The following is a 24,247-nucleotide window of genomic DNA, read 5'->3' as shown; positions in this document are numbered from 1 at the left end:
AAGTGCCAGTTTACAAAAACAAAATAAGTTAACTTGTCAAACAGAATAATCAACACAATGGGTGATGATCTTTCCCTCGCAGGGAATTTCTAACACAAATACACACTGTTCCAAATTCAAATACAGCAAATTAGAAAATATCCCACAAACTGGAATAACGTTGCCCTTGCCGTGCAAGATTATCAGCAATGGATCAAAAAACTCACGGATCATTCCTCGGATCAGAGTCACGGATCAGATCATTTTTCAGATCAGCAAATAATAATTGAATTTGCAAAAACCTGTGAAAATGTCACCACCATATAGTCCCCACTGCAATATACATCTCCCCCAATAATATTTTGGCTGAGCATGGATGGGTATGGCTGGGTATTAGCAGAATATGTATTGGCAGGGTAAGTATTGGCAGGGTATTGCAGAATATTGTCAGGATAAGTATTGGCAGGGTATTGCAGAATATTGTCAGGATATGGCAGATTATTGCTGGGTATTGCAGATTATTGGCAGGATATGGCAGATTATTGCTGGGTATTGCAGATTATTGGCAGGGCATTGCTGGGTATTGCAGGGTAAGTATTGCAGAGTCTTGTCAGGGTAAGTATTGGCAGGGTAAGTATTGCAGAGTAAGTATCGGCAGGGTATGTATTGCAGAGTATTGGCAGGGTATTGCAGAGTATTGGCAGGGTAAGTATTGCAGAGTAAGTATTGGTAGGGTATATATTGCAGAGTATTGGCAGGGTATTGCAGAGTAATGGCAGGGTATGTATTGCAGAGTATTGGCAGGGTATGTATTTCAGAGTATTGGCAGGGTATTGCAGAGTATTGGCAGGGTATTGCAGAATATTGGGTAATGCAGAGTATTGGCAGGGTATTGCAGAGTGCAACTTAATAACAGACTAGTGACTAACCTGGTTTACTTCTCGGGAGAGAAGTAAACTGGTAGCAGTGCAGCGGCTGTGGCCCCAGGAGGCCAGGACTGTCTGGCACTGGGTAGAGGGGAGGGAGTGGACAGTCGGCATCCAAGTAGCGTGTGTCTGTCGCTGGCTGCGCTGGAGGCCATATGCGCAGTGCCTACTGACTCCTGCCAGTGCGTGCCCACATGTACGGCCGATGTCATGTGACCGGTTGCTAGATGTGGAGCGGCCCTAGCCTAGCAACCAGTCATTCGGGCGGCCCGAGGAGCGGTGGACTACGCACTGAATAGCCTCAGGCGGCTAATGGGAACGACATTCCCGTTGTGGAAATAGTATGGAAACACCGTTCCCATGCGTTCCCGCAGGACTCGAGCCCTGCCAGCCCCCATGGCCCTCCTGGCATGTGGTTCAGATCCATGCAATTCCGAGCCTGCAGGGACAGGCCTGAATGGATATGAGGCCATAATGATTCAAAGGTGGTCCGGTGCCGTCTCATCTAGGGAGAGGCCCAGCAACTGGAGAAGCATCCAGGGGAGGACTACCATGCCCCAAGTTCCTCAAGCAGGAAGCTGATGCCTGCAACATTCAGTTGTCCCTTGAAAGGGATCTCATTCTTATGTACTTTAGGTAAGTGGTGAAAAACCAACACATCTTGTTGATTTAAAGCATATTATACAACACAGTGCTGGTGCTGTGTAAATTGGCCCCCCTGTAACACCTGAAATACCTGACTGATCCTGCCCGCTTCTGCCCTCGCCCTGTAAACTAAACACGGTGTATCACGGCTGCTGAGCCCTGACACCGTGGTTAGTTTACAAAGCTTCGTCATCTGCAGCTTTCCCCCATCCTCTCTCTCCCCTCCCCTCCCTGCCTGTCAGCTAGTGAGTTTCCGCCCCTCCGCTCTTTCTACTTTTTACTTTTTTATACAATCTTCTTTGTTTTCTAATGCTAGACGCCCCTGTGTAAGTGCTTTATAAAAAAAATGCAGCTTATACCTTATTTCTAAGCTCTGCTCGGTGCTCATGTGACCGGCCGCCTCTCTCTCCTCCTCTTCTCCGGACTGATGTCAGTGGGAGATCCTCGACCCCTCCCCCTGCAGTTGTCAGATCGAGAGTGGGGAGAGGTGGCCGGTCATGAGAGTGCCGAGCGGCGCTCTGTAATAATGTATAGGCGCCATTATTTTTTTTTTTTTAGAAAGCATGTACACAGGGGCACCTAGCATTAGAAAACAAAGAGTATTGCATAAAGTTGGCAGAGTGGCTTAACGACCACGGTATATAGAAGTGTCACTGAACTGTCGTATGGCCTCCATCCTGTCTTCCTCAGAAGAGAGGATTACCACCGCTCCACCCTTATCTGTTTCCTGTATTAATATATGTCGTTGTTGTTTAGATAATAACATAAATAAATGTTTTTCAGATGAGTGACAACAGTTCACATTTCCTGTGACTGTATGGGGTGATCCTGTGGCTCCTCACTGAGCGAGAATCATCCAGGACTTCTTAGCCCTTGTACACACGGGTCGGACATTCCGACAACAAAATCCGTTGTACTTTGTCTGACGGATTTTGTTCCGAAACTGGTGTTGCATACACACAGTCGGACAAAGTTGTCGGAAAATCCGATCGTTGGTAACGTGATGACGTTATTTTGTTACGACGGGACTGCGTTCAGGCTAGTAGCCAATAGCTTTGGTCTAGGAATTTGATCTGAGCATGCGTGGCACTTTGTCCGATTGGAATTCTCTACAAGTCCAATCGGATCATGTTATCGGAAAATTTTATAGCCCGGCTCTAAAACTTTGTCGGTCAGATATTGCGACGGAAACAGTCCGATGGAGCCCACACACTTTCGGCTTATCCGATAACACGATCCGATCGGACATTTTCCGTCGGAATGTCCGACCGTGTGTACAAGGGCTTAAGGCTCCTCCTAAGCCTTGATAGGTTTACCAGCATTTACAGTCTTGGTCACTCTCCTGCTGGCAAAAGACCTGGCTACTCTCTGCTCTCAGCCTTATATACACCTTTCAGCCCCCTGCTGGCTATTCTTTTCTTGGCTGAAGCTGTATCCAGGGCCAGCTCAGACTCGGCCCTCTCCAGCTCACTCTTTCCAGAAGATCCTGGAAAGACAGGGAGGGACAGACAAACCTGCAGAGTAGGCAAGACCCAATTAATGCCGCGTACACACGACTGGACTTTCTGGCAGAAAAGGTCCGACGGTCTCCCCGACGGAGTTCCGACTGACTTTTCGACTGAGTTACGATGGACTTCCAACCCAACGGACTTGCTCACACACGAACGGACCAAAGTCTGTTAGTTTTGAACGTGATGACGTACGACGGGACTAGAAAAGGAAGTTCAATAGCCAGTAGCCAATAGCTGCCCTTGCGTCGTATTTGGTCCGTCGGACCAGCACACAGAGGATAGAAATTGATTCCGTCGGACAGATTTGAATCTATTTGTTCTATTTCTAGGCCCTTCTGAATTTTTGAAGAAAAAAAAAAAGTCAGATGAAGCCCCACACACGCGCTCGTAATATCCGACGAAATTATTCCGTATGACCTTTTCTGCCGGAAAGTTCGGTCACGTGTACGCGGCATCAGTCTCCACTTCTAAGAGCGGAGCCAAAAGCAGTGCCTCCCCTCTAGCACCTGACCTAGGAGGGTGCTACACACAAATATTCATGTTCACGATCAAAAACCGCCAATGGCTCCAAAAAAAGGACCCCATTCATGGAGAAGACACATTGGCTAGTATATCCTAAATGAAGGCTAGAAAATCTCAATAAATCTGATTTATGAACCTCCTCAGCAAACAATATAAACAGAAAATAAAGTGATTTCTTACTTTGCCTCTTCTCCAGATAGATGGATCACTCATATTGGGAAATGGTTCCGGCACATAATCTGGGCTTCGAATGGTGGAAATTGTTCTGTACCAACGATATGTATCGTTAAAATAAGACCAGCTTTGTAATATAAGATCGGTTGGAACTTCTCTTCTCTCATTGAAGTAGATCTCTCCACCACCTTGGTCGGTGTAATGAACATTTCTCATATATTTGTTCAGCTTTCCATAGAAGACAGAAAAACACACATTACTATTTATGGTTATAAGAGTTCTGCAATTATGGTTTGCTTAAAAAAAAAAACATATATATATATATATATATATATGATTTCAGTTACTAGGCGGTCTTCCTATCAATGAGAATAGCAATGAATGAATCAGAAGAATCCCATCAATCCGTGAGAAACAGAAATATCTGGCAACTGCACATCAAATACCGTATTTATCGGCGTATAACACGCGTCAGCGTATAACACACACCCCAAGTTTAGGAGAGAATTTTAAGGAAAAAAGCTTTTAGGAGGAAAAAAACTTACATTTAAATGCCCATCAATGCTGCCTTATCAGTGTCCATCTGCAGCCTTGTCCATCATTGCAGCCTTTCCCAGTGTCCATCTGCAGCCTTGTCCATCATTGCAGCCTTGCCCAGTGTCCATCTGCAGCCTTGTCCATCATTGCAGCCTTGCCCAGTGTCCATCTGCTGCCTTGCCCATCATTGCAGTCTTGCCCAGTGTCCATCTGCAGCCTTGCCCATCATTGCAGCCTTGCCCAGTGTCCATCTGCAGCCTTGTCCATCATTGCAGCCTTGCCCATTGTCCATCTGCAGCCTTGTCCATTATTGCAGCCTTGCCCAGTGTCCATCTGCAGCCTTGTCCATCATTGCAGTCTTGCCCAGTGTCCACCTGCTGCCTTATCCATCATTGCAGCCTTGCCCAGTGTCCATGTGCAGCCTTGTCCATCATTGCAGCCTTGCCCAGTGTCCATCTGCAGCCTTGTCCATCATTGCAGCCTTGCCCATTGTCCATCTGCAGCCTTGTCCATCATTGCAGCCTTGCCCATTGTCCATCTGCAGCCTTGTCCATCAGTGCAGCCTTGCCCATTGTCCATCTGCAGCCTTGTCCATCATTGCAGCCTTGCCCATTGTCCATCTGCAGCCTTGTCCATCATTGCTGTAGTAATATGGCTGAACCAGAGTGACTCCATCTTTGTAAGTTCATATAGGAATAACTTGGGTTAACTTTACTGGCTGGCTTAGATTCTGTATCTGCAGACTGTTGCAGTTTTTCTGTAAACATGCACATAAGGAAATATAGCTTGCATAGGCAGTCTCATTCTATGCTGTCTAAATAAAGAGATTGTGTTACAATATGTCTGGGCCACATATCCCATGACTGTGATTCAGAAGCAAATGACATGAGTAATGATATGTAATGATATGTAATGATATGTAATGATGATGTGTAATTTACGCCTCTGTATTAACCACACCCATGTTCTATGCAATGATTGGCTGATAAGGGTGCATATAAAGTGCAGCCCCTCCCACAATATATTAGACAACTGCTGAAACTGTAACATCGGCTGGGCTTTTTCTTGTTGTCTCCTAATGCTGCAGCGTTAGTTAAAAGGGTTTCGTGAGTAATGTAATTGCATTATTTATACCTCTAGCTGCTCTTTGTCAGGTATATAGAAATACCATTTTAATCACAACAATTGCAGCCTTGCCCAGTGTCCATCTGCAGCCTTGTCCATCATTGCAGCCTTGCCCAGTGTCCATCTGCAGCCCTGTCCATCACTGCAGCCTTGCCCAGTCTCCATCTGCAGCCTTGTCCAACATTGCAGTCTTGCCCAGTGTCCATCTGCAGCCTTGTCCATCATTGCAGCCTTACCCAGTGTCCATCTGCAGCCTTGTCCATCACTGCAGCCTTGCCCAGTCTCCATCTGCAGCCTTGTCCAACATTGCAGTCTTGCCCAGTCTCCATCTGCAGCCTTGTCCAACATTGCAGTCTTGCCCAGTGTCCATCTGCAGCCTTGTTCATCATTACAGCCTTGCCCAGTGTCCATCTGCAGCCTTGCCCAGTGTCCATATGCAGCCTTGTCCATCATTGCAGTCTTGCCCAGTGTCCATCTGCAGCCTTGCCCAGTGTCCATCTGCAGCCTTGCCCAGTGTCCATCTGCAGCCTTGTCCATCATTGTAGCCTTGCCCAGTGTCCATCTGCAGCCTTGTCCATCATTGCAGTCTAGCCCAGTGTCCATCTGCAGCCTTGTCCATCATTGCAGTCTAGACCAGTGTCCATCTGCAGCCTTGTCCATCATTGCAGCCTTGCCAAGTGTCCATCTGCAGCCTTGTCCATCATTGCAGCCTTGCCCAGTGTCCATCTGCAGCCTTGCCCAGTGCCTTTTCAGCTGCTGACTATTTAAAATTTGACCAATCTCCGCTGACTGTGAGTGGAGATGAGTGAGCGCCTGGCGACATACAGAAAGCCGAGTGAATTCGGCTAGACTCGGTTCTGCTCACAGTCAGCGGAGATCGGCGGGGGATCGGCGTACAACACGCACCCACGATTTTCCCACTGATTTTAAGGGGAAAAAAGTGCGTGTTATACGCCGATAAATATGGTACATCATTACCTATAGCAGATTGCATCGTCATATATTTCACATAATGAGCCTGTGGCTCTGCAATTAATAAATGGAGAATGGAAAAACTCTGGACAGCCGCACTCCGGATCGAATGGAAAGTAAAACGGGCCTTTATTTGCTCAAAATAAAAAAAAACTCGCATCACACAAATCACAGCAGCAAAGGGAAAAATATAGAACAAAAGTCCTGACGCGTTTCACGCTAAAGCTAGCGCTTACTCATAGCTCTGCAATTAATCCTTGAATATTCTCACAGCTGCACGTCTGTGGATTGCCTTTAACCACTTATACCTGGAAGATTTACCCCCCTTCATGACCAGGACATTTTTTTTGCGATACAGCACTGCGTTACTTCAACTGAAAATGTTGCGGTCGTGCGACGGTGTACCCGAATAAAATGTATATAATTTTTTTCCCACAAATAGAGCTTTATTTTGGTGGTATTTAGCCACTTCGCATCCAGGCCAATTCTGACACTTCGCTCCTACATGTAAAATTCATCTTTTTTTTTTTTTTCTATAAAATGACAATGACCCCCAAACATTATATGTTTTTTTTTTAGTAGACACCCTAGAGAATACAATGGCGGTCATTGCAACATCGCACGGTATTTGCGCGGCAATTTTTTGGGGAAAAAAAAAAAGTTTCATGCTTTAACCACTTGCCGCCCGCCCTATAGGCAATTGACGGTGGCAAAGTGGTTTCATAATTCTGATCGGACGTCATATGACGTGATCAGGATTATGAGCCGCTGCGCGCCCCCGGGGGCGCGCATCGCGGCGAACGTTGTTGCGGGGTGTCAGTCTGACACCCGGCAACTACGATCTCGGTAAAGAATCTCCGACGGAGACTCTTTACCACGTCATCAGCCGTGTCCAATCACGGCTGATCACAGTGTAAATGGGAAGAGCCGGTGATCGGCTTTCCCTCACTCGCGTCTGTCAGACGCGAGTAGAGGAGAGAAGATCGGCTGCTCCTCTGACAGGGGGGGTCTGTGCTGATTGATTATCAGCACAGCCCCCCCGAGGATGCCCACACTGGACCACCAGGGACGCAACCAGACCACCAGGGAAAAGGTAATCCTCCCTAGACCACCAGGGATGCCAGTCAGCACAATGGATGCCAATCAGTGCCCATAATGGATGCCAATCAGTGCCCACAATGGGCATCACTGATTGGCATGCATTATTGTTTGGCACTGATTGGCATCCATTAGTACAGTATAACACCAATGCCGCCTATGAGTGCCCACCTGTGCCGCCTATGAGTGCCCACCTGTGCTGCCTATGAGTGCCCACCTGTGCCGCCTATGAGTGCCCACCTGTGCCGCCTATCAGTGCCCACCCATGCCCATCTGTGCCGCCTATCCATGCCCATCTGTGCCGCCTATCCATGCCCATCTGTGCCGCCCATCCATGCCAATCCGTGCCAGCTATCAGTGCCAATTTCTGCCACCTATCAGTGTCCATCCGTGTTGCCCATCCGTGTCGCCCATCCATGTCGCCCATCCGTGCCGCCTATCAGTGCCACATATCAGTGCCACCTCATCAGTGCCACATCATTGGTGCCCATCAGTGCCGCCTTATCAGTGCCCATCAGTGTAGCCCCATCAGTGCCCATCAGTGAAGGAGAAACTTACTTATTTACAAAGTTTTAAAACTGAAACAAAAAAAAAACATTTTTTTTTCAAAATTTTCGGTATTCTTTTATTTGTAGCGCAAAAAATAAAAACCGTAGAGGTGATTAAATACCACCAAAAGAAATCTCTATTTGTGGGAAAAAAATGATAAAAATTTCATTTGGGTACAGTGTAGCATGACCGCGCAATTGTCATTCAAAGTGCGACAGCGCTGAAAGCTCAAAATTGGTCTGGGCAGGAAGGTGTTTAAGTGCCCGGTATTGAAGTGGTTAAATAAAAAAAAAAAACAGTAAAGTCCGCCCAATTTATTTGCATCATGTGAAAGATGAAGTTACGCCGAGTAAATAGATACCTAACATGTCAAGCTTCAAAATTGCACGGGTTCGTGGAATGGCGCCAAACTTCGGTACTTAAAAATCCCCATAGGTGACTCTTTAAAAAAATTTTTACTGGTTACATGTTTTGTGTTACAGAGGAGGTCTAGGGCTAGGATTATTGCTCTCGCTTTAACGTTCGCGGCGATACCTCACATGTGTGGTATGAACACCGTTTTCATATGTGGGCGGGACTTACGTATGCGTTTGCTTCTGCGTGCGAGCTCACGGGGACAGGGGCGCTTTAAACTTTTTTTTTTATTTATTTTTTTATTTTACTTAATAATTTTTATTTTAACACTTTAAAAAAAAAAATTTTTTAAAAAATTTGATCACTTTTATTCCTATTACAAGGAATGTAAACATACCTTGCAATAGGAATATGGCATGACAGGTCCTCTTTACAGTGAGAGATGGGGGGTCAATAAGACCCCACATCTCACCTCTAGGCTGGGAAGCCTGAAATTGAAAAAATAAAAATAAAAAATGATCCTGGCTTCCCAGCCGAGGCCTCATAACATCGCGCCCGGCCTCCAACGATCATAGAGACTCCGGCGACCATCTGGTCCACCGGAAATCTCTATGGTCAACATCCGGGGGCCGGCAAATCCTGTCTCTGACTAACTGATCGCTGCGGTAAGTCGGTAGAAGCAATGGAGGGTGGGACGGGAGAGTGGGGGGGGGGTCCCCTTTCACCACCCCCGTAAGAACGATCAATCGGTGGAACAGCCGATATGATCGTTCTTATGGTGCAGGGAATCGCCGGCTGAAAATGCCGATATCTGAATGATGCCTGTAGCCTCTAACCACAAAGCCGAGGCCGTCATATGACGGCCGGCTGACGGCAAGTGGTTAATCACCACCGCATTTTAAAACAAAAAAACTAGGGCTCTTACTGATTAAAAATTTCGTGTTCGATTAATCGTTTTATTTTTTTTAAATCGATTAATCGACTAATTTCGATTAATTATAACGCACATACAGATCCAACTACTTTTAGCTGATCTCCTTGCATTGCAACTCTGCATTAGTCAGTGGTAAATGTGGTATACACTATATATACAATCACCCGACACTAGTTAGTTTCCACAATCCATGACTTGACTTCACAGTTCACATAAATATGTTTTAAATTCAAACTGTAGCACTGACTGAAGTAATTTTTTTTTTTCCACAGTAGAGTGACAATCCCTCCACCTCCGGTCTAACTAATCACCCTTACCTTATGGCACGGACCCCTGTGCAAACAAGTGGTCATGCATGCGGGTATCAAAAGGGTTTAACGCGGACCATAAACTTCTCTCACAATCTCAGATCATGGGTAGAAAGAAAAGATCTATAGTGCTCACCGCTTAAGTATAAGATTTCATTTTTGTGTTCAAAACACAAAACTACTCACATAAAGATGATAAAAAAACACAGCATGTAAAGCCGACAATCGTGTTAGTTCCGTAGGGCGGGTGGCGTCATGCATAGCTCCTCCCCCCATTACACGTTACGTTCAATCAGAAACTTCAACGTCACCAGACTCCCCCCCCCCTTTCCCTTCGTGGCACTTGTGGAAAGGGGGGGAGGAGTCCGGTGACGTCACCGGATCTCCGGTGGAACTCCCTGAAGACCCGGGGAAGTTGTCGGAGAGGTGAGTACCGGTCAAAAGAATTTTGATCGATCAAAAAAAAAAATGTAATCGATCAAAAAAATTTACGATTAATCGAGGAATTAATCTTTCATTTTCAGAGCCCTAAAAAAAATAAAAATAAACTGCGCTGGTGAGACAACTAAAAAAGCTGCAACTCACAAGTGAAAAACACTCCAAAAAATAAATAAGAAGCAAAAAGTAAGCTGCTCTGATAATGAATGAAATAGGCAAATAAATGTGATCTAGTGCGCAAAGTAAACCTATTGGCTTGGTTAACAAATAAAATGAAAACTCTAAAAAACGCTACAATATTGCACCAATAAAGGGCGATCAATGCAATAAACTCGTTAAGCCTGTGAAGTGACATAAAAAAGATAATTTTTTTTTTGCGCTATAAACCAAAAAAAGCAACAATTTTGAAAAAAAAAAAATTTTGTACTTTAGGTCTGGTACGGATATTGAGGGGAACCCTGCACCATTTTTTTTTTTTTAAATGGCGTGGGGATCCCACTCAAAATCCATACCAGACCCTTTAGGTCTGGTATGAATTTTAAGGGGAACCCACCGCCAAAATTTTAAAAAATGGCGTGGGTGTCCCCCCAAAAAATCCATACCAGACCCTTATCTGAGCAGATAGATTGTCTGAAAGTACACTTGTGACACATCTATTCCTATACCTTAATTCCTCCAAGTGCAGGTTTTTGAGAGGACTGGAGGTTTAGTAAGGTTAGAGATCCCAGATGAGGAGCAGGGAGAAGTCCGCTTTTTTCTTTGGTGTGGGTCTTTCGAGTGCTGTTGCCAACAGACAGCATGGCAGGTCGTCATATGTCTATTCAAGCATGTGGTGCCCAAGCGGCTGCTGTTCTGGCCATGCTTGATCCGCTTCAGACATAGGTTGCAAACAGCAACGGTGTGATCTGCTGCACACGTGTCGAAAAAGGCCCACACCAAGGAACGTTTAAAAGTCAGCGGGGAGTCAGCAGCGCCCTGCACCTGCGGAGCTCTGCGGTGTGATCAACAGGGTGGCTGCCCTTAAGCTGCCCCCTAGAGGACATCCTGCCTCGTTGGAGTTGTGCCTCCTTCTCTCTTTTCTCAGGCACCCAAGTACAGTCAGTGACCTCATCTCCCCCTCCCTCCTCCAAACTTGGCAGTATGCTGCAGCTGGAGGAACATGACTGCCAGTTTCTTGTCCTTCTTGGAAACCCCTCTCTCAAAGCTTACGTTACTCCCTTCCTCAACCTGGGAACCAACATCAGAGCCTTCAATTGCTTCACATCCTCAAGCAGCATGTACCCGACACTGTGGTCAAATAATTCTGGGGACTCCTCCATGCATGATGGTGGGCCTATGGAAGGAGTGACTGTGGACAAGGAGCTAGTCCAGCACTGTAGATACGGAAGCTGCTTGCCCTCTTTTAGTGGTCTGTGAGCGTCTGCCTCTACTTGATGGCCTTCCGGGCATGTTGTATATTTTGTTTTGCAACACCACACTACACTGTATTATATACTGTGTACACCACCAGAAGTGTAGTAGAAACTGCATGCACTGTATTAGATACTGTGTACACTGCCTGCACTGTATTAGAAACTGTACAATGGCTGCACTGTATTTTATACCCACCAGAAATGTAGTAGAAACCGTACACAGTATAAAATACAGTGCAGCCATTGTAAAGTTTCTAATACAGTGCAGGCGGTGTACACAGTATCTAATACAGTGTGTACCATTTCTAATACACTTCTGGTGGTGTACACAGTACACAATATAGTGCAGCCATAGTACAGTTGCTAATACAGTGCAGGCGGTGTACACGGTATCTAATACAGTGTGTACAGTTTCTACTATACTTCTTCTTGTATTAGATACTGTGCACACCGCCTGCACTGTATTAGCAACTTTACAATGGCTGAACTATATTGTGCACACCACCACAAGTGTAGTAGAAACTGTACACACTGTATTCGATACTGTATACACCACCTGCACTGTATTAGAAACAGTACACCACAGAATGCACTGTAGATATAGGTTACACTGGATGCAGAGTGTATATATATATATATATATATATATATACAGTGGTGTGAAAAAGTGTTTGCCCCCTTCCTCATTTCCTGTTCCTTTGCATGTTTGTCACACTTAAGTGTTTCGGAACATCAAACCAATTTAAACAATAGTCAAGGACAACACAAGTAAACACAAAATGCAATTTGTAAATGAAGGTGTTTATTATTAAAGGTGAAAAAAAATCCAAACCATCATGGCCCTGTGTGAAAAAGTGATTGCCCCCTAAACCTAATAACTGGTTGGGCCACCCTTAGCAGCAACAACTGCAACCAAGCGTTTGCGATAACGTGCAATGAGGCTTTTACAGCGTCCTGGAGGAATTTTGGCCCACTCATCTTTGCAGAATTGTCCTAATTCAGTTACATTAGAGGGTTTTCGAGCATGAACAGCCTTTTTAAGGTCATACCACAACATCTCAATAGGATTCAGGTCAGGACTTTGGCTAGGCCACTCCAAAGTCTTCATTTTGTTTTTCTTCAGCCATTCGGTGGTGGACTTGCTGGTGTGTTTAGGATCATTGTCCTGCTGCAGAACCCAAGTTGGTTTCAGCTTGAGTACACGAACAGATGGTCGGACATTCTCCTTCAGGATCTCTTGGTAGACAGCAGAATTCATAGTTCCTTTTATCACGGCAAGTCTTCCAGGTCCTGAAGCAGCAAAACAGCCCCAGACCATCACACTACCACCACCATATTTTACTGTTGGTATAATGTTCTTTTTCTGAAATGCAGTGTTCCTTCTACGCCAGATATACTTGGACACACACCTTCCAAAGAGTTCCACTTTTGTCTCATCGGTCCACAGAATGTTGTCCCAAAAGTCTTGGGGATCATCAAGATGTGTTGTGGAGAAATTGAGACGAGCTTTGATGTTCTTTTTGCTCAGCAGTGGTTTTCTCCTTGGAACTCTGCCATGCAGGCCATTTTTGCCCAGTCTTTTCCTGATGGTGGAGGCATGAACGCTGACCTTAACTGAGGCAAGTGAGGCCTGCAGTTCCTTGGACGTTGTTGTGGGGTCTTTTGTGACCTCTTGGATGAGTCGTCGCTGCGCTCTTGGGGTAATTTTGGGCGGCCGGCCACTCCTGGGAAGGTTCACCACTGTTCCATGTCTTCACCATTTGTGGATAATGGCTCTCACTGTGGTTCGCTGGATTCCCAAAGCTTTGGAAATGGCTTTATAACCCTTTCCAGACTGATAGATCTCAATTACTTTCTTTCTCAATTGTTCCCGAATTTCTTTGGGTCTCGGCATGATGTGTAGCTTTTAAGGATCTTCTGGTGGACCTTACTGTGTCAAGCAGCTCCTATTTAAGTGATGCCTTGATTGTGAACAGGTGTGGCAATAATCAGGCCTGGGTGTGGCTAGAGAAATTGAACTCAGGTGTGGACAACCACAGTTATAGTATGTTTTAACAAGGGGGGCAATCACTTTTTCACACAGGGCCATGTTGGTTTGGATTTTTTTTCACCTTTAATAATAAACACCTTCATTTACAGATTGCATTTTGTGTTTACTTGTGTTGTCCTTGACTATTGTTTAAATTGGTTTGATGTTCCGAAACACTTAAGTGTGACAAACATGCAAAGGAACAGGAAATGAGGACAAACACTTTTTCACACCACTGTGTATATGTATATATATATATATATATATATATATATATATATATATATATATATATATATATATATATATATATATATATATATATATATGCCTGGTATTGAGGTAGCTAAAAAGAAGCGCTCTGGATAATGCTGGTGGTAATTTCAGTAAAGAGGCAGAGACTCACAGCCTCTATGTGTGTAGAACAGGAGAGTGACATAGCTAACACTTTTCCAGCACTTCCTCCCGTGGTCACTGATCCCAGCACCACCTCTTCAGACCCAGACCCTTTTCTAGCCCTCCAGACTAACTTCACCAGCACAGTCCTCCAGACTGACACTCACCAGCCCACCCGGCTTACTCCCAGGAGATCTCCTGCTGCGCTGATCTGCTCCTGCTTTGCTCTCTCCTTGCTCTAGTGCCTCCAGGAAGGTTCTCCTCCATGTGTTTTTGGGGGAATCTTCAAGCACCTGAGCCCAAGCCTGAGTTCACCCCCCAAGACTAGGGGGAACCCTACAAGGGTTATGGACAGCCTCCTCCATCTTCCACCCGATTTCCCCTCCTGGCATGACTCATGCCTATTTATGAGGTAAACCTTCCCCCTGCCAGCCCATTTACTTGGACATGGCGGAGGCCCACATAAATATGCCAAGCAGCTCCTCTTAACCTCCACCCACTATGTGTAGAACATTCTCCAATGTTCCAGAGAACAGGGAGAGACACCAGAGAAGCTGCTAGGATGAGTCACCCAGCCCTGCCAAGCCAAATTTTCCTACACTAACAATTACTTCTAGCACCCACTAGAGGGTGTTACAAAAAGATAACTTTTGGTGGTTATACCAGGGTGATGTCTGAAGCTGCAGGCATAATCCTGGTATAGTTATTTTCAGCCAGCAGTTGACTTTCATTTAAAAGCAATCCTAGCCTCTGTGCACACTGGCCCCCCGGTTCATTTTACCATTTGATATTGAGTTGCCCAAACATACAGACCTACTGGATGCAAGTGGTCCACTTTCTCCATGACAATATGGGCCCCCCAGTGGTCCTTGACCCAAAGCTATGCCTGCTGGGCTTACTGCCTGACACAGAAGTAGACAAATACCAAGCTACATTTATATATGAGACCTTATTCATAGCACGAAAAGTTGTGGCCAAGGTATGGATGCAGGCATTACCCCCTACAATCCAGAGATGGAAGAAAGAAATGATACCCTTCCATATAGGAAAATTATATCTACTCATAGAGGTTGTACACACAAATACTCCAGAGTCTGAGACAGATGGCTGGAGGACGGTGAAACATGTACCTAATCAACCTGCACCTAGGTGTGAGGGAAATTTAGGAATACTGATATTGTAAAGCCATTATACCTATTGCACGCACTGCATAATTTAGTAAATTTATGTTGAATGTACCCTATGTATTGTCAGATCCCGACAATATAGATAAAATTGAAAATAATGGCGCCAAAATAAAAAAAAAATGGCGTGGGTCCCCCCAAAATCCATACCAGGCCCTTCAGGTCTGGTATGAATATTCGGGGAACCTCGTGGCAAAATTTAAAAAAAATGCCGTAGGGTCCCCCCCAAAATCCACACTGAGCCCTTCATGTCTGGTATGGATTTTAAGGGGAACCACACGAAAAAAGAAAAAAAAAGAAAAGGGGGGACAAGAGGGGACGCCTACCCCTCCTGAACCATACCAGGCCACATGCCCTCAACATGCCCCGAAAAACACCTTGTCCCCATGTTGATGGGGACAAGAACCCCGCCGAACTCTCCATCACAAGAACCCCTCCCGGAGCATGTGACCCACCCTTTTTTGGTCAATCCTCTCACATGGGGTTTCCTGCCACTCAGGTCTCAGCCCATCCTCTCTTTCCAGCAAAATCTGCTGTCAAGCAGAGGGGGTATCCCTGAGCCCAAGTGTAGGCGGCCACACCCCCTTCTACTCCGACACTCCCAGTCCCTGAATAAACAACCAGGCCTAGTAAAGAGCAAGGCCCTGGCTAAATTACCTGTCTCTATAGCCTATACTGTAGAAAAATATCACTAAGCACCTACCTAAGGGTAGAGGGCGCTACAAAAGTAAAAATGACAGGAGACAGTTTTGGACAATTCCTTTATAAAAAAAAGTGTCCCGTGATGTACTTTCATCTTCAATGCCTCTTCACAGCGCAGACGACCCGAGAAAAAAAAATGGAAAAACTCTGCCTCCATGGGAGGCGTCCCGCTGACTGCAGCCTTTTCACAATGACAGCTGTTATACAGCTGAGGGCGGGGCCACCTGATGACGTAACCGGGTGACCCCGCCCCCTCAGATGTCTCGTTACATCATGTAATGTCAGAGGGGACGGGGTCACTCATTTATGTCACTAGGTGGCCCGCCCTCAGCTATATAACAGCTGTCTTTGTGAAAAGGCTGCGGTCGACGCCACTTTTTTTTTCTTTTTACTAAAGGAATTGTCCAAAACTGTCTCTTGTGCTTTTTACTTTTTTGACAAATTTTTTGGTGAATGTGTAGTGGTTTAATGTACCCGATACCCATTCACATGGGAGAGCGGGATCTGGGGGCCCTCAAAGCACCCCCCCATGCTGAGGGCCTGGTATGGTTCAGGGGGTGCTCTCCCGTCCCCCCTTTTCATGTGGCCTGCCAGTTTGCGTGCTCGGATAAGGGTCTGGTATGGATTTTGGGGGGGACCCTCACAACATTTTTTTTTTATTTTGGCCTGAGGTTCCCCTTAAGATCCATACCTTGCCAGAAGGGCCTGATATGAGTTTTTTATGGGGGACCCCTTACAGCATTTAAAAAAAAAATTATTAGCAAGGGGTTCCCCTTAAAATCCATACCAGACCTGAATGTATGGCCTAGTATGGATTTTAGGGGGGACCCCCCACTACAAGGTTCCCCTTAATATCCATACCAGACCCAAAGGGCCTGGTAATGGACTGGGGGGAACTCACGCCATTTTTTTTTTCAATGATTTGTATGTATATTGCCAGGGTCTGGCAATGCATTACAGTCGCAAGCAGTTTTTAATTACATTTTTGCTTTTAGAAATGTAATTTTGCTGCTCTCATTCATTACACCTGTGGGGTGTGGACTCAGCCCCCTGAGCCATGATTGGCTAAAGGCCCCCTGCCTTTGGCCAATCATGGCCCTCACAGAAGCACGTGCTGTGATTGGTCAAAGCATGCACGTCAGGTGAATTCTTTGGCCAATGCACAGCGAACTTGCAGTGCATTGACGGTCTTGCAATGCATTATGGGGCGTTCTGCAGGCACTCAAATTTTCCATGAACGCCCCGTAATGTTCTAAATTCGGCAAATGGGCGAACACCTAATGTTCGACTTGAACTTCAGGTTCATCCCTACTTATTAGCTGCTAAATTGCTTTTACAAGTAGCTGGATGGGACACTCCCCACCACATTTTATGTTATTCTCAGGCTTTCTTGTCCCACTGGGGAACCAGAGAATGCAGACGGTGGTTCTGCCAGCTGACCATAGATCTGGGGAATCATCTGGGGCCGTATTTTAGAGCCGATGGTCGGCTCCCTTGTAATAGCATTCAGAGCGGCTGACCAGCCGCTTGATTGCTATTACAAGCAGCTGGAAGGGACGCCCCTCCCTCCTGCCACCTTCCACGGCTCTTCTGCCCCACTAGGAGATCCAAGAGACCAGCCAGAGCCAGCACATCCGGGACTGACTTTGATCAGATGTTTGTAATAGTAACCCAGAAGCGACATGACATCACTTCTGGTTTACTTAGAAACCATCGGTGCCATTTTTTGAAAACTCTGCAAAGCATACTAGCTCATTATGATTGACCTTCGATTGACGCCCCCCCCCCCAGCGGTCCCAATACACAGCTCCGGCTGGCGACTTCGCTCCCGGAGTTACTTCCGGGCATTGCGGGCCTCAGCTCTGTGATTGGCCTGGAGCCACAATGGCATCACGGAACCTGCCAGTAACGGCACACTGACTAAAGCAATGGTACGTGCTGATACACAGGGGATATCTCCTAAACCGGGGTAGCTACAGGTAAGCTTTATTATTGGCTTACCTGTAGTCAAAAGTGGACTGTAAGGATTTACAACCACTTTAAAGAGAAGGGCTTTCAGGGATCGTCTAAAGATGGATAGATTAGTGGACAGTCGGACAGATTGGGGTAGGGAGTTCCAAAGGATGGGAGAAGCTCTGGAGAAATCCTGGAGGCGAGCATGGGAGGAGGTGACAAGGGAGCTAGAGCAGGAGGTCTTGGGAGGACCAAAGAGATCAGCTTGGTTGGTATTTTGGGACTAGGTTAGTGATGTAGCTGGGGGCAGTGTTATGGATGGCTTTGTAAATTATTGTTAGTACTTTGAATTCGTTGGGTGAGTGGAAGCCAGTGGAGGAATTGGCAGAGAGGGGTGGAGGTCACTGAATGGCTGGTAAGGTGGATGAGTCTGGCAGCGGCATTCATTATGGACTGAAGGGGGATAATCTATGTAAAGGTAATCCAATGAGGAGGGAGTTGCAGTAGTCAAGGCAAGAGATGACCAGGGAGTCAATTGGAAGCTCGTCATGTCATTAATTAAAAAGGGGTGTATTCTGGAACTGTAGCGGAGGCTAAGGCGGCATGATTTAGACAGGGATTGGATGTGGGCCTGAAAGGACATTTCAGAGTCTGAGGTTACCCCTAGCACCCTGGCATGTGGGGACGGAGTGATAGATGTGCCATTGATCTTGACAGAGAAGTCAGGGGAAGGGGCACGTGGGGGAGGAAATATTAAGAGTTCGGTTTCAAATAGATTCAGTTTTAGGAAGTGGATTGACACCCAGACTGATATGTGGGTATCATCAGCATATAAAAATGGTAGTGGAAGCCATGGAAGGCTACCGACCAGGGAGGACGTATAGATCGAGAATAGTAGAGGTCCAAGGGCAGAACCTTTTTTTTTTTTTTTTTTTTAAAAAGCCTATGGCGTGCAAAACACACCCAAAAACTTCCACCCGGTGCCAAGAAAAGTGGACACACAAAAACGTGCAACAGGTGTCTGCTGTCCTCCACAAGGAAGGACCTTACCCTGATCCCCCGGGGCGTTAGGCTCCAGACGGGGACTGAGGTACCAATACATGGCCCATACAGCCGAAGCCAGACGACCGCCTTTCTCCGGAAGATCTGCCGAAACAGATGGGAGGGAGACCCCCCCAAAGAGAGGGCGAACCAAGCCAGAAGGCCTATGTCCACCCTCCCACAAGACGTTCAGGGCTGGCCCGAGGACCGACACCCTACTAGCCAAACGTGCAGTGACAAACATAAAACGTGACACACAACACACAAATAAAATAAATAAATAAAGTGGGGAAGGGATAGTGGAGAGGGAGAGTGAAAATAAGTGGCCATTGTGTAAACACAATGACCAGGCCCTCTGGCCAGGAATCAAAAATTCCTCTGGTCCTAGCCAAAAGGCCCGGCCCTAGAGGCAGGTGTGAAAAGTGTGTATACAGTGAAGTGACCAAGGTGCCAAACTTCAAAATGATAAATCACAGTGAGAGTAAGGCACCCCTGAACTGCCACTTCAGGGGCACATCACCATAGGCTTTTCAACAGAAGCATCCCCCACCGCCCAGCCCAGACCACAGCAGCCCCCACCCCAGCCAGAAAGGCATGGAGATCCAAGAGCTTAGTGAGAGCCCTTTGCCATCACTCCCACCTAATTACATTCGGGAAGTACTGGCCGATCCCCCAGTGGGAGAAAGGGGAACAAACGTTCCCTCCCGAAAAACTGACTAGAGCTAAAGCTGCCCCAATCCAGGCCAGAAGGCCAGGGCCCTCTCCCCTGGCGCCGACCAGTGGTTCTCCATCCTCATCAGAAGGCTTCCCTTTCGGCTACGAACCGCTCCAGGTCACCTTCACACCAGCAGGTTTTGCATAGCAACCGCCACCCCTGCTCCACCTTGCCGTAGAACAGGGACGGAAGCAAGCGCCACCTCCTGGTAACTGATAAGAGCAGATACTACACTTAATCTTAGCCAAAAGGCCGAGAAGCGATAGGGACCCCAACGGTAAGAGGAGTTGGAGAAGAGGAAGTGGAGCTGTAAATCACGCTGAAGGTGCAGTGAGATAGGCAAGATTCAAACCAACGGAGAGCGCAGCCATGGAGACCAAGCAAAATATATATATGAATTTAGCATATAGAAAGCAATTAGTAAATCAATAAAAGACAAAAATAACATCATCCTTTCCCCATCCTATTATAAAAAAAATAGCCATTTATGTAATTATATATAAACTTCTATAGAGAAACCAAAAATTTGAGTGATTGCAATTTTTCTGATCTCGGGAGGGTGGAGATAGCTGTCCGTTCACATAATTGATATATAATTGTAGCACTGACCCCCAAAGGAGCTGCTTTTTTCTGGGCTTACCGATTACCTCCTTCAGCTCGTAACTCGTCGTTCTTATCTAGGGGGTTCCCAAGGTTGATGGCCCAGTAACTGCAGAGACCGACACTTAACTTCCCTTTCAGGATTTTTATTTGCATAAAACAGCTGAACAAAACTCAGTCTCTCAGTTGGGAATAGAGGGTATAAGGATAAAGTTTAGCTCAGGTACTTTGGAACTACTGACTTCAATAAAAGTCTCTCTCTACATAATCCAGGGAATAGCCACTCGCAACCGGATTCTTTAACTGTTGGAAAAATCCTTGCTTATGGATCTAGCAGCCAACAAGTGATTTTAGCTTAGCAAAGTCTCTGCCACAGACTTGGTTGCAAAACTTTAGATGCTCATAGAACTTAGTTTCAACCGGAAGGATAGAAGTAGGAACTTTTCATACTGTACCAGAATCTTCCAGCTAGTCCGGCAATAACGTAAGAAATGTGGATTCAATTAGTGTCCATAGCAGTTCTGCTTCCAGGCTCCTACCGAGCAGCCAGTCTTGTGTGCGGCTCTCTTACTGAAGAATGAATGAATGAATGAATGAAGTATTTGTATAGCGCACAACGCAAACTAAATCGCCTCTAGGCGCTGGGAAGAGCTTGGTTGTCCAACATCTAGAAGAGGAAGGTCTTGAGTTTTTTCCTAAAGGCCAGGTGGTTTCTTTCCAGGCGGATGTTGTTTGGTAGAGCGTTCCATAGCCGTAGTCCTTGGACAGCGAATCTCCGATCCCCCTTGGATTTGTACCGGGATTTGGGCACGAGGAGGAGGTTTTTGTTGGCTGATCGAAGACTGCGGCTTGGTGTGTAATGATTTATTTTCTCAATTAGGTATTGAGGAGCGTCTTTATGCACGCATTTGTGGGTGAGGCAGAGGGTCTTGAAAGTGATCCGATTCTTTCTGGTTAGCCAATGTAACCTCCTCAGGGAAGGAGAGATGGATTCCCAGGGGGTTTTTTTTTCTCCTGTTATCAGCCTTGCCGCCGTGTTTTGGATCAGTTGTAATCGCGCAAGTTGATATTGTGGTAATCCTATGTAAAATCCTCCCCTGGTTACAAGCAGATTTGCTGGGCCTCTCCAAAACCTGAGACGGCACCGGAACACCTTAGCCCTTGTACACACGGTCGGAGAATGTGTGGTATGCATCAGACTGATTCCGTCGGAATATCCGTCGGACCCAATTTTCCAACATGTTGGAAATATTTCCCGACCAACTGGTCCGATCGGACATACTCCGATCATGTGTAGAGAATTTTGATCGGACCAAGTGCCACGCATGCTCAGATCAAATTCCTACATCAAAGCTATTGGCTACTAGTCCCATCGTAACGAAATTACGTCATCACGTTCTGAATGATCGGATTTTTGGACAACTTAGTCCGACCGTGTGTATGCAACAGTTTCGGACAAGATCCGACGGACAAAATCCGACGGATTTGGTTGGCAGAATGTCCGACCGTGTATACAGGGGCTAAGAATCCTCCTTCCAGTTACTGTGCCTCGGACTAGCCAGTTCCCAGGCTTGGAAACGGATGGGTCCACACCCCGGGCCACGAGGGCCTCTGGGGGCTGGTCAAGAGGACCAGGACCACGGCGTCAGCAACAACTTCTGTACCGGAACCCAGAACCGGGTTATTATATTATTCCAGAACCGGAATATTTATTATATTTTTTTTTTTTTTTGTTGAACTGGATGGACTTCTGTCTTTTTTCAACGTGACTAACTATGTAACCACGTGACTTCAGCACCTTAAGTACCCTCTTTTGGAATGCACAGCGAGACAAACGCACCCGGAGAGAGAGAGAGATTGGTACCTAATGCGTCCAACCAGACTACGTTCTAATGCCTCTCACAGGTGCAAACCCCACCTATGGCCAGGCAGAACCTTGGTAAAGCCCAGCCAAACTGATGCCAAAATGCAATCGTGCATAATTAACCCCAAGACTCAACTACAGTCCTGAGAAAAAAAACTAAATTTACAGACATACTCATCAGGAGTACCGGCGCTACATAATATTGGATGGATTCATAGTAATATAAACAGTTATTATACAACTTACTCTGTGCCGGATTCCATGTTGTTCTGATGTATTTTTCTTCATGTACATTCCATGTAGAGCATGGGCCAGGATATATACGGCCCTGTATACATAGGGGGGCAGAGTTGTATGAAAAGACAAGAAGAATGAAATATCTATGACCTCTGTACAAGGTTTAGCGGTGATGTAACAGAGTTCTATATGACAGCTATTTCTGAATGTGGTTGGGGGGACGCAGTGATACCACTCAATCCAAATGTTTTCCAGTATGGGGTCATTTAAGCAGCTGGAGAAGGTAAAACCATTGGTAAAAACGTCAATGTTCAGGTTTTTTTCCCGTGGCCACGCAAATATGAAGCTGTTGTTAATTTGTAGATATGGTATCATATGTTTTTTAGTTAACATAATCCAGGACGGTGGGAAAATAAAGGTGATATTTTCAATAGCAGAAGATAAATCCAAAGCAACAGAAAAAAAGTTTATTACGGAAGTCCCACACACTATGACAACCTTAGCCCTCGATTCAGTCATAATTCTCCATTTCTGAAAATCAGGAGACTTCTCTACGGTGAGTTTGATGATATAATCGGTGCAGATCCCGTGTTCTCTCATCATTATAATCAGCTCTTGGGCCTCCTCGTCTCCGCTGTCATCCAACGATGTTATTATTCCAACCCAGTTCCATCCGCAATGCTGCAAAAATCTAATAATGGCTGCAAAACGCACCCGATCTTCTGGTGTCACGCGGAATAAAGTCGGATACATTTTTCCATCACTGGGGGGAATGTTTGTGACGTGATAATTGATCTGGATGATATGTTGGGAAGTATTTGAAGGGGATGTTAATATTCAAACAATGAAAACATGAGAAATGTAATACATAAATGGCAGACAAAGATTTCTTTATTATATTTATGGTTTTTGTTCTAATAAAAATGAACGATCAGAATGTACAGTTGCAAAAAAAAAGTATGTGAACCCTTTTGGAACGATGTGGATTTCTGCACAAATTGGTCATAAAATGCGATCTGATCTTCATCTAAGTCACAACAATAGACAATCACAGTCTGCTTAAACTAATAACTAGGCTTGTGCAATTTGTTTCGTAACGAATCGAAATTCGGCCGAATTTTGCATCTTTCGGGCATTCGGATGCATCCGAATGTCCGAATAAAAAAATAACAAATTACAACGAATACGAAAGAAATATAACAAATTAATTTGAATTAATTCGGCATGATTCGACATTATTTCAACTGCATTCGAAATGTTTTCAACATGATTCGACATTATTTCAACCGCATTCGAAAATATTTTGTGAACCGAATTTAGGGCCATGTATCTCGGGGTCACTTGGTGCTAGAAACTTCAAATTGGGATATGTTGTAGTGCTAGTATTATTGTGTTTGCATACCAAATTTGGGGTTTCTAGCTATAAGTGACCCCGAGATATGTGGCCCCAAACTCGGGTCGCAAAATGTTATTAGTTATTAGAGCAGAGAATGACATTTTGCGACCCGATTTTGGTGCCACATATCTCGGGGTCACTTATAGCTAGAAACCCCAAATTTGGTATGCAAACACAATAGTACTAGCACTACAACATATCCAAATTTGGAGTTTCTAGCTCCAAGTGACCCCGAGATACATGGCCCTAAAGTCGGGTCATAAAATATTTTCGAATGTGGTTGAAATAATGTCGAATCATGTTGAAATAATGTCGAATCCGGTCGAAATATTTGGTTGAAATAATTTCGAATGTGGCCGATTTTTCGAATTCGGTAGAAAACTAAACGAAATCCGAAAATGAATTTAAGGAAGTTAACGAATATAACTAAACGAAATTAATGAATTAACGTATTAAAACGAAACGAAACTAAACACATTTTTTCCTTTTGCATATGTCTACTAATAACACACAAAGAATTAAATGTTACCATGTTTTTTTATTGAACACACCACGTAAACATTCACAGTGCAATTGGAAAAAGTATGTGAGCCCCTAGACTAATGAGATCTCCAAGAGCTAATTGGAGTGAGGTGTCAGCCAACTG

At 45.4% G+C, this 24,247-nt stretch overlaps 1 protein-coding gene and 1 pseudogene across 1 annotated transcript in view; both read right to left on the bottom strand.

The window, feature by feature from the left end:
* Positions 1-22,958, bottom strand: part of LOC143976246 (vomeronasal type-2 receptor 26-like) — a 53,004-nt gene extending 30,046 nt beyond the window's left edge. The window contains exons 1-2 of the mRNA XM_077478656.1: positions 22,215-22,958; positions 3,764-3,985 (exon numbers count right to left, since the gene is read on the bottom strand). Of these exons, the coding sequence (XP_077334782.1) occupies positions 3,764-3,985; positions 22,215-22,958 (966 nt within the window). The remainder of the gene's footprint in view (positions 1-3,763; positions 3,986-22,214) is intronic.
* LOC143979988 (U2 spliceosomal RNA) lies at positions 19,636-19,768 on the bottom strand (annotated as a pseudogene).
* Positions 22,959-24,247: the final 1,289 nt, after the last annotated feature.

Source organism: Lithobates pipiens, unplaced genomic scaffold (assembly GCF_037356315.1).
Source record: "Lithobates pipiens isolate NorthernLeopardFrog02 unplaced genomic scaffold, aLitPip1_a1.2 Scaffold_13, whole genome shotgun sequence".
Taxonomy (NCBI): Eukaryota; Metazoa; Chordata; class Amphibia; order Anura; family Ranidae; genus Lithobates; species Lithobates pipiens.
The sequence above is the reverse complement of the archived record's forward strand: the minus strand, read 5'-3'. Positions and strand labels throughout refer to the sequence as shown.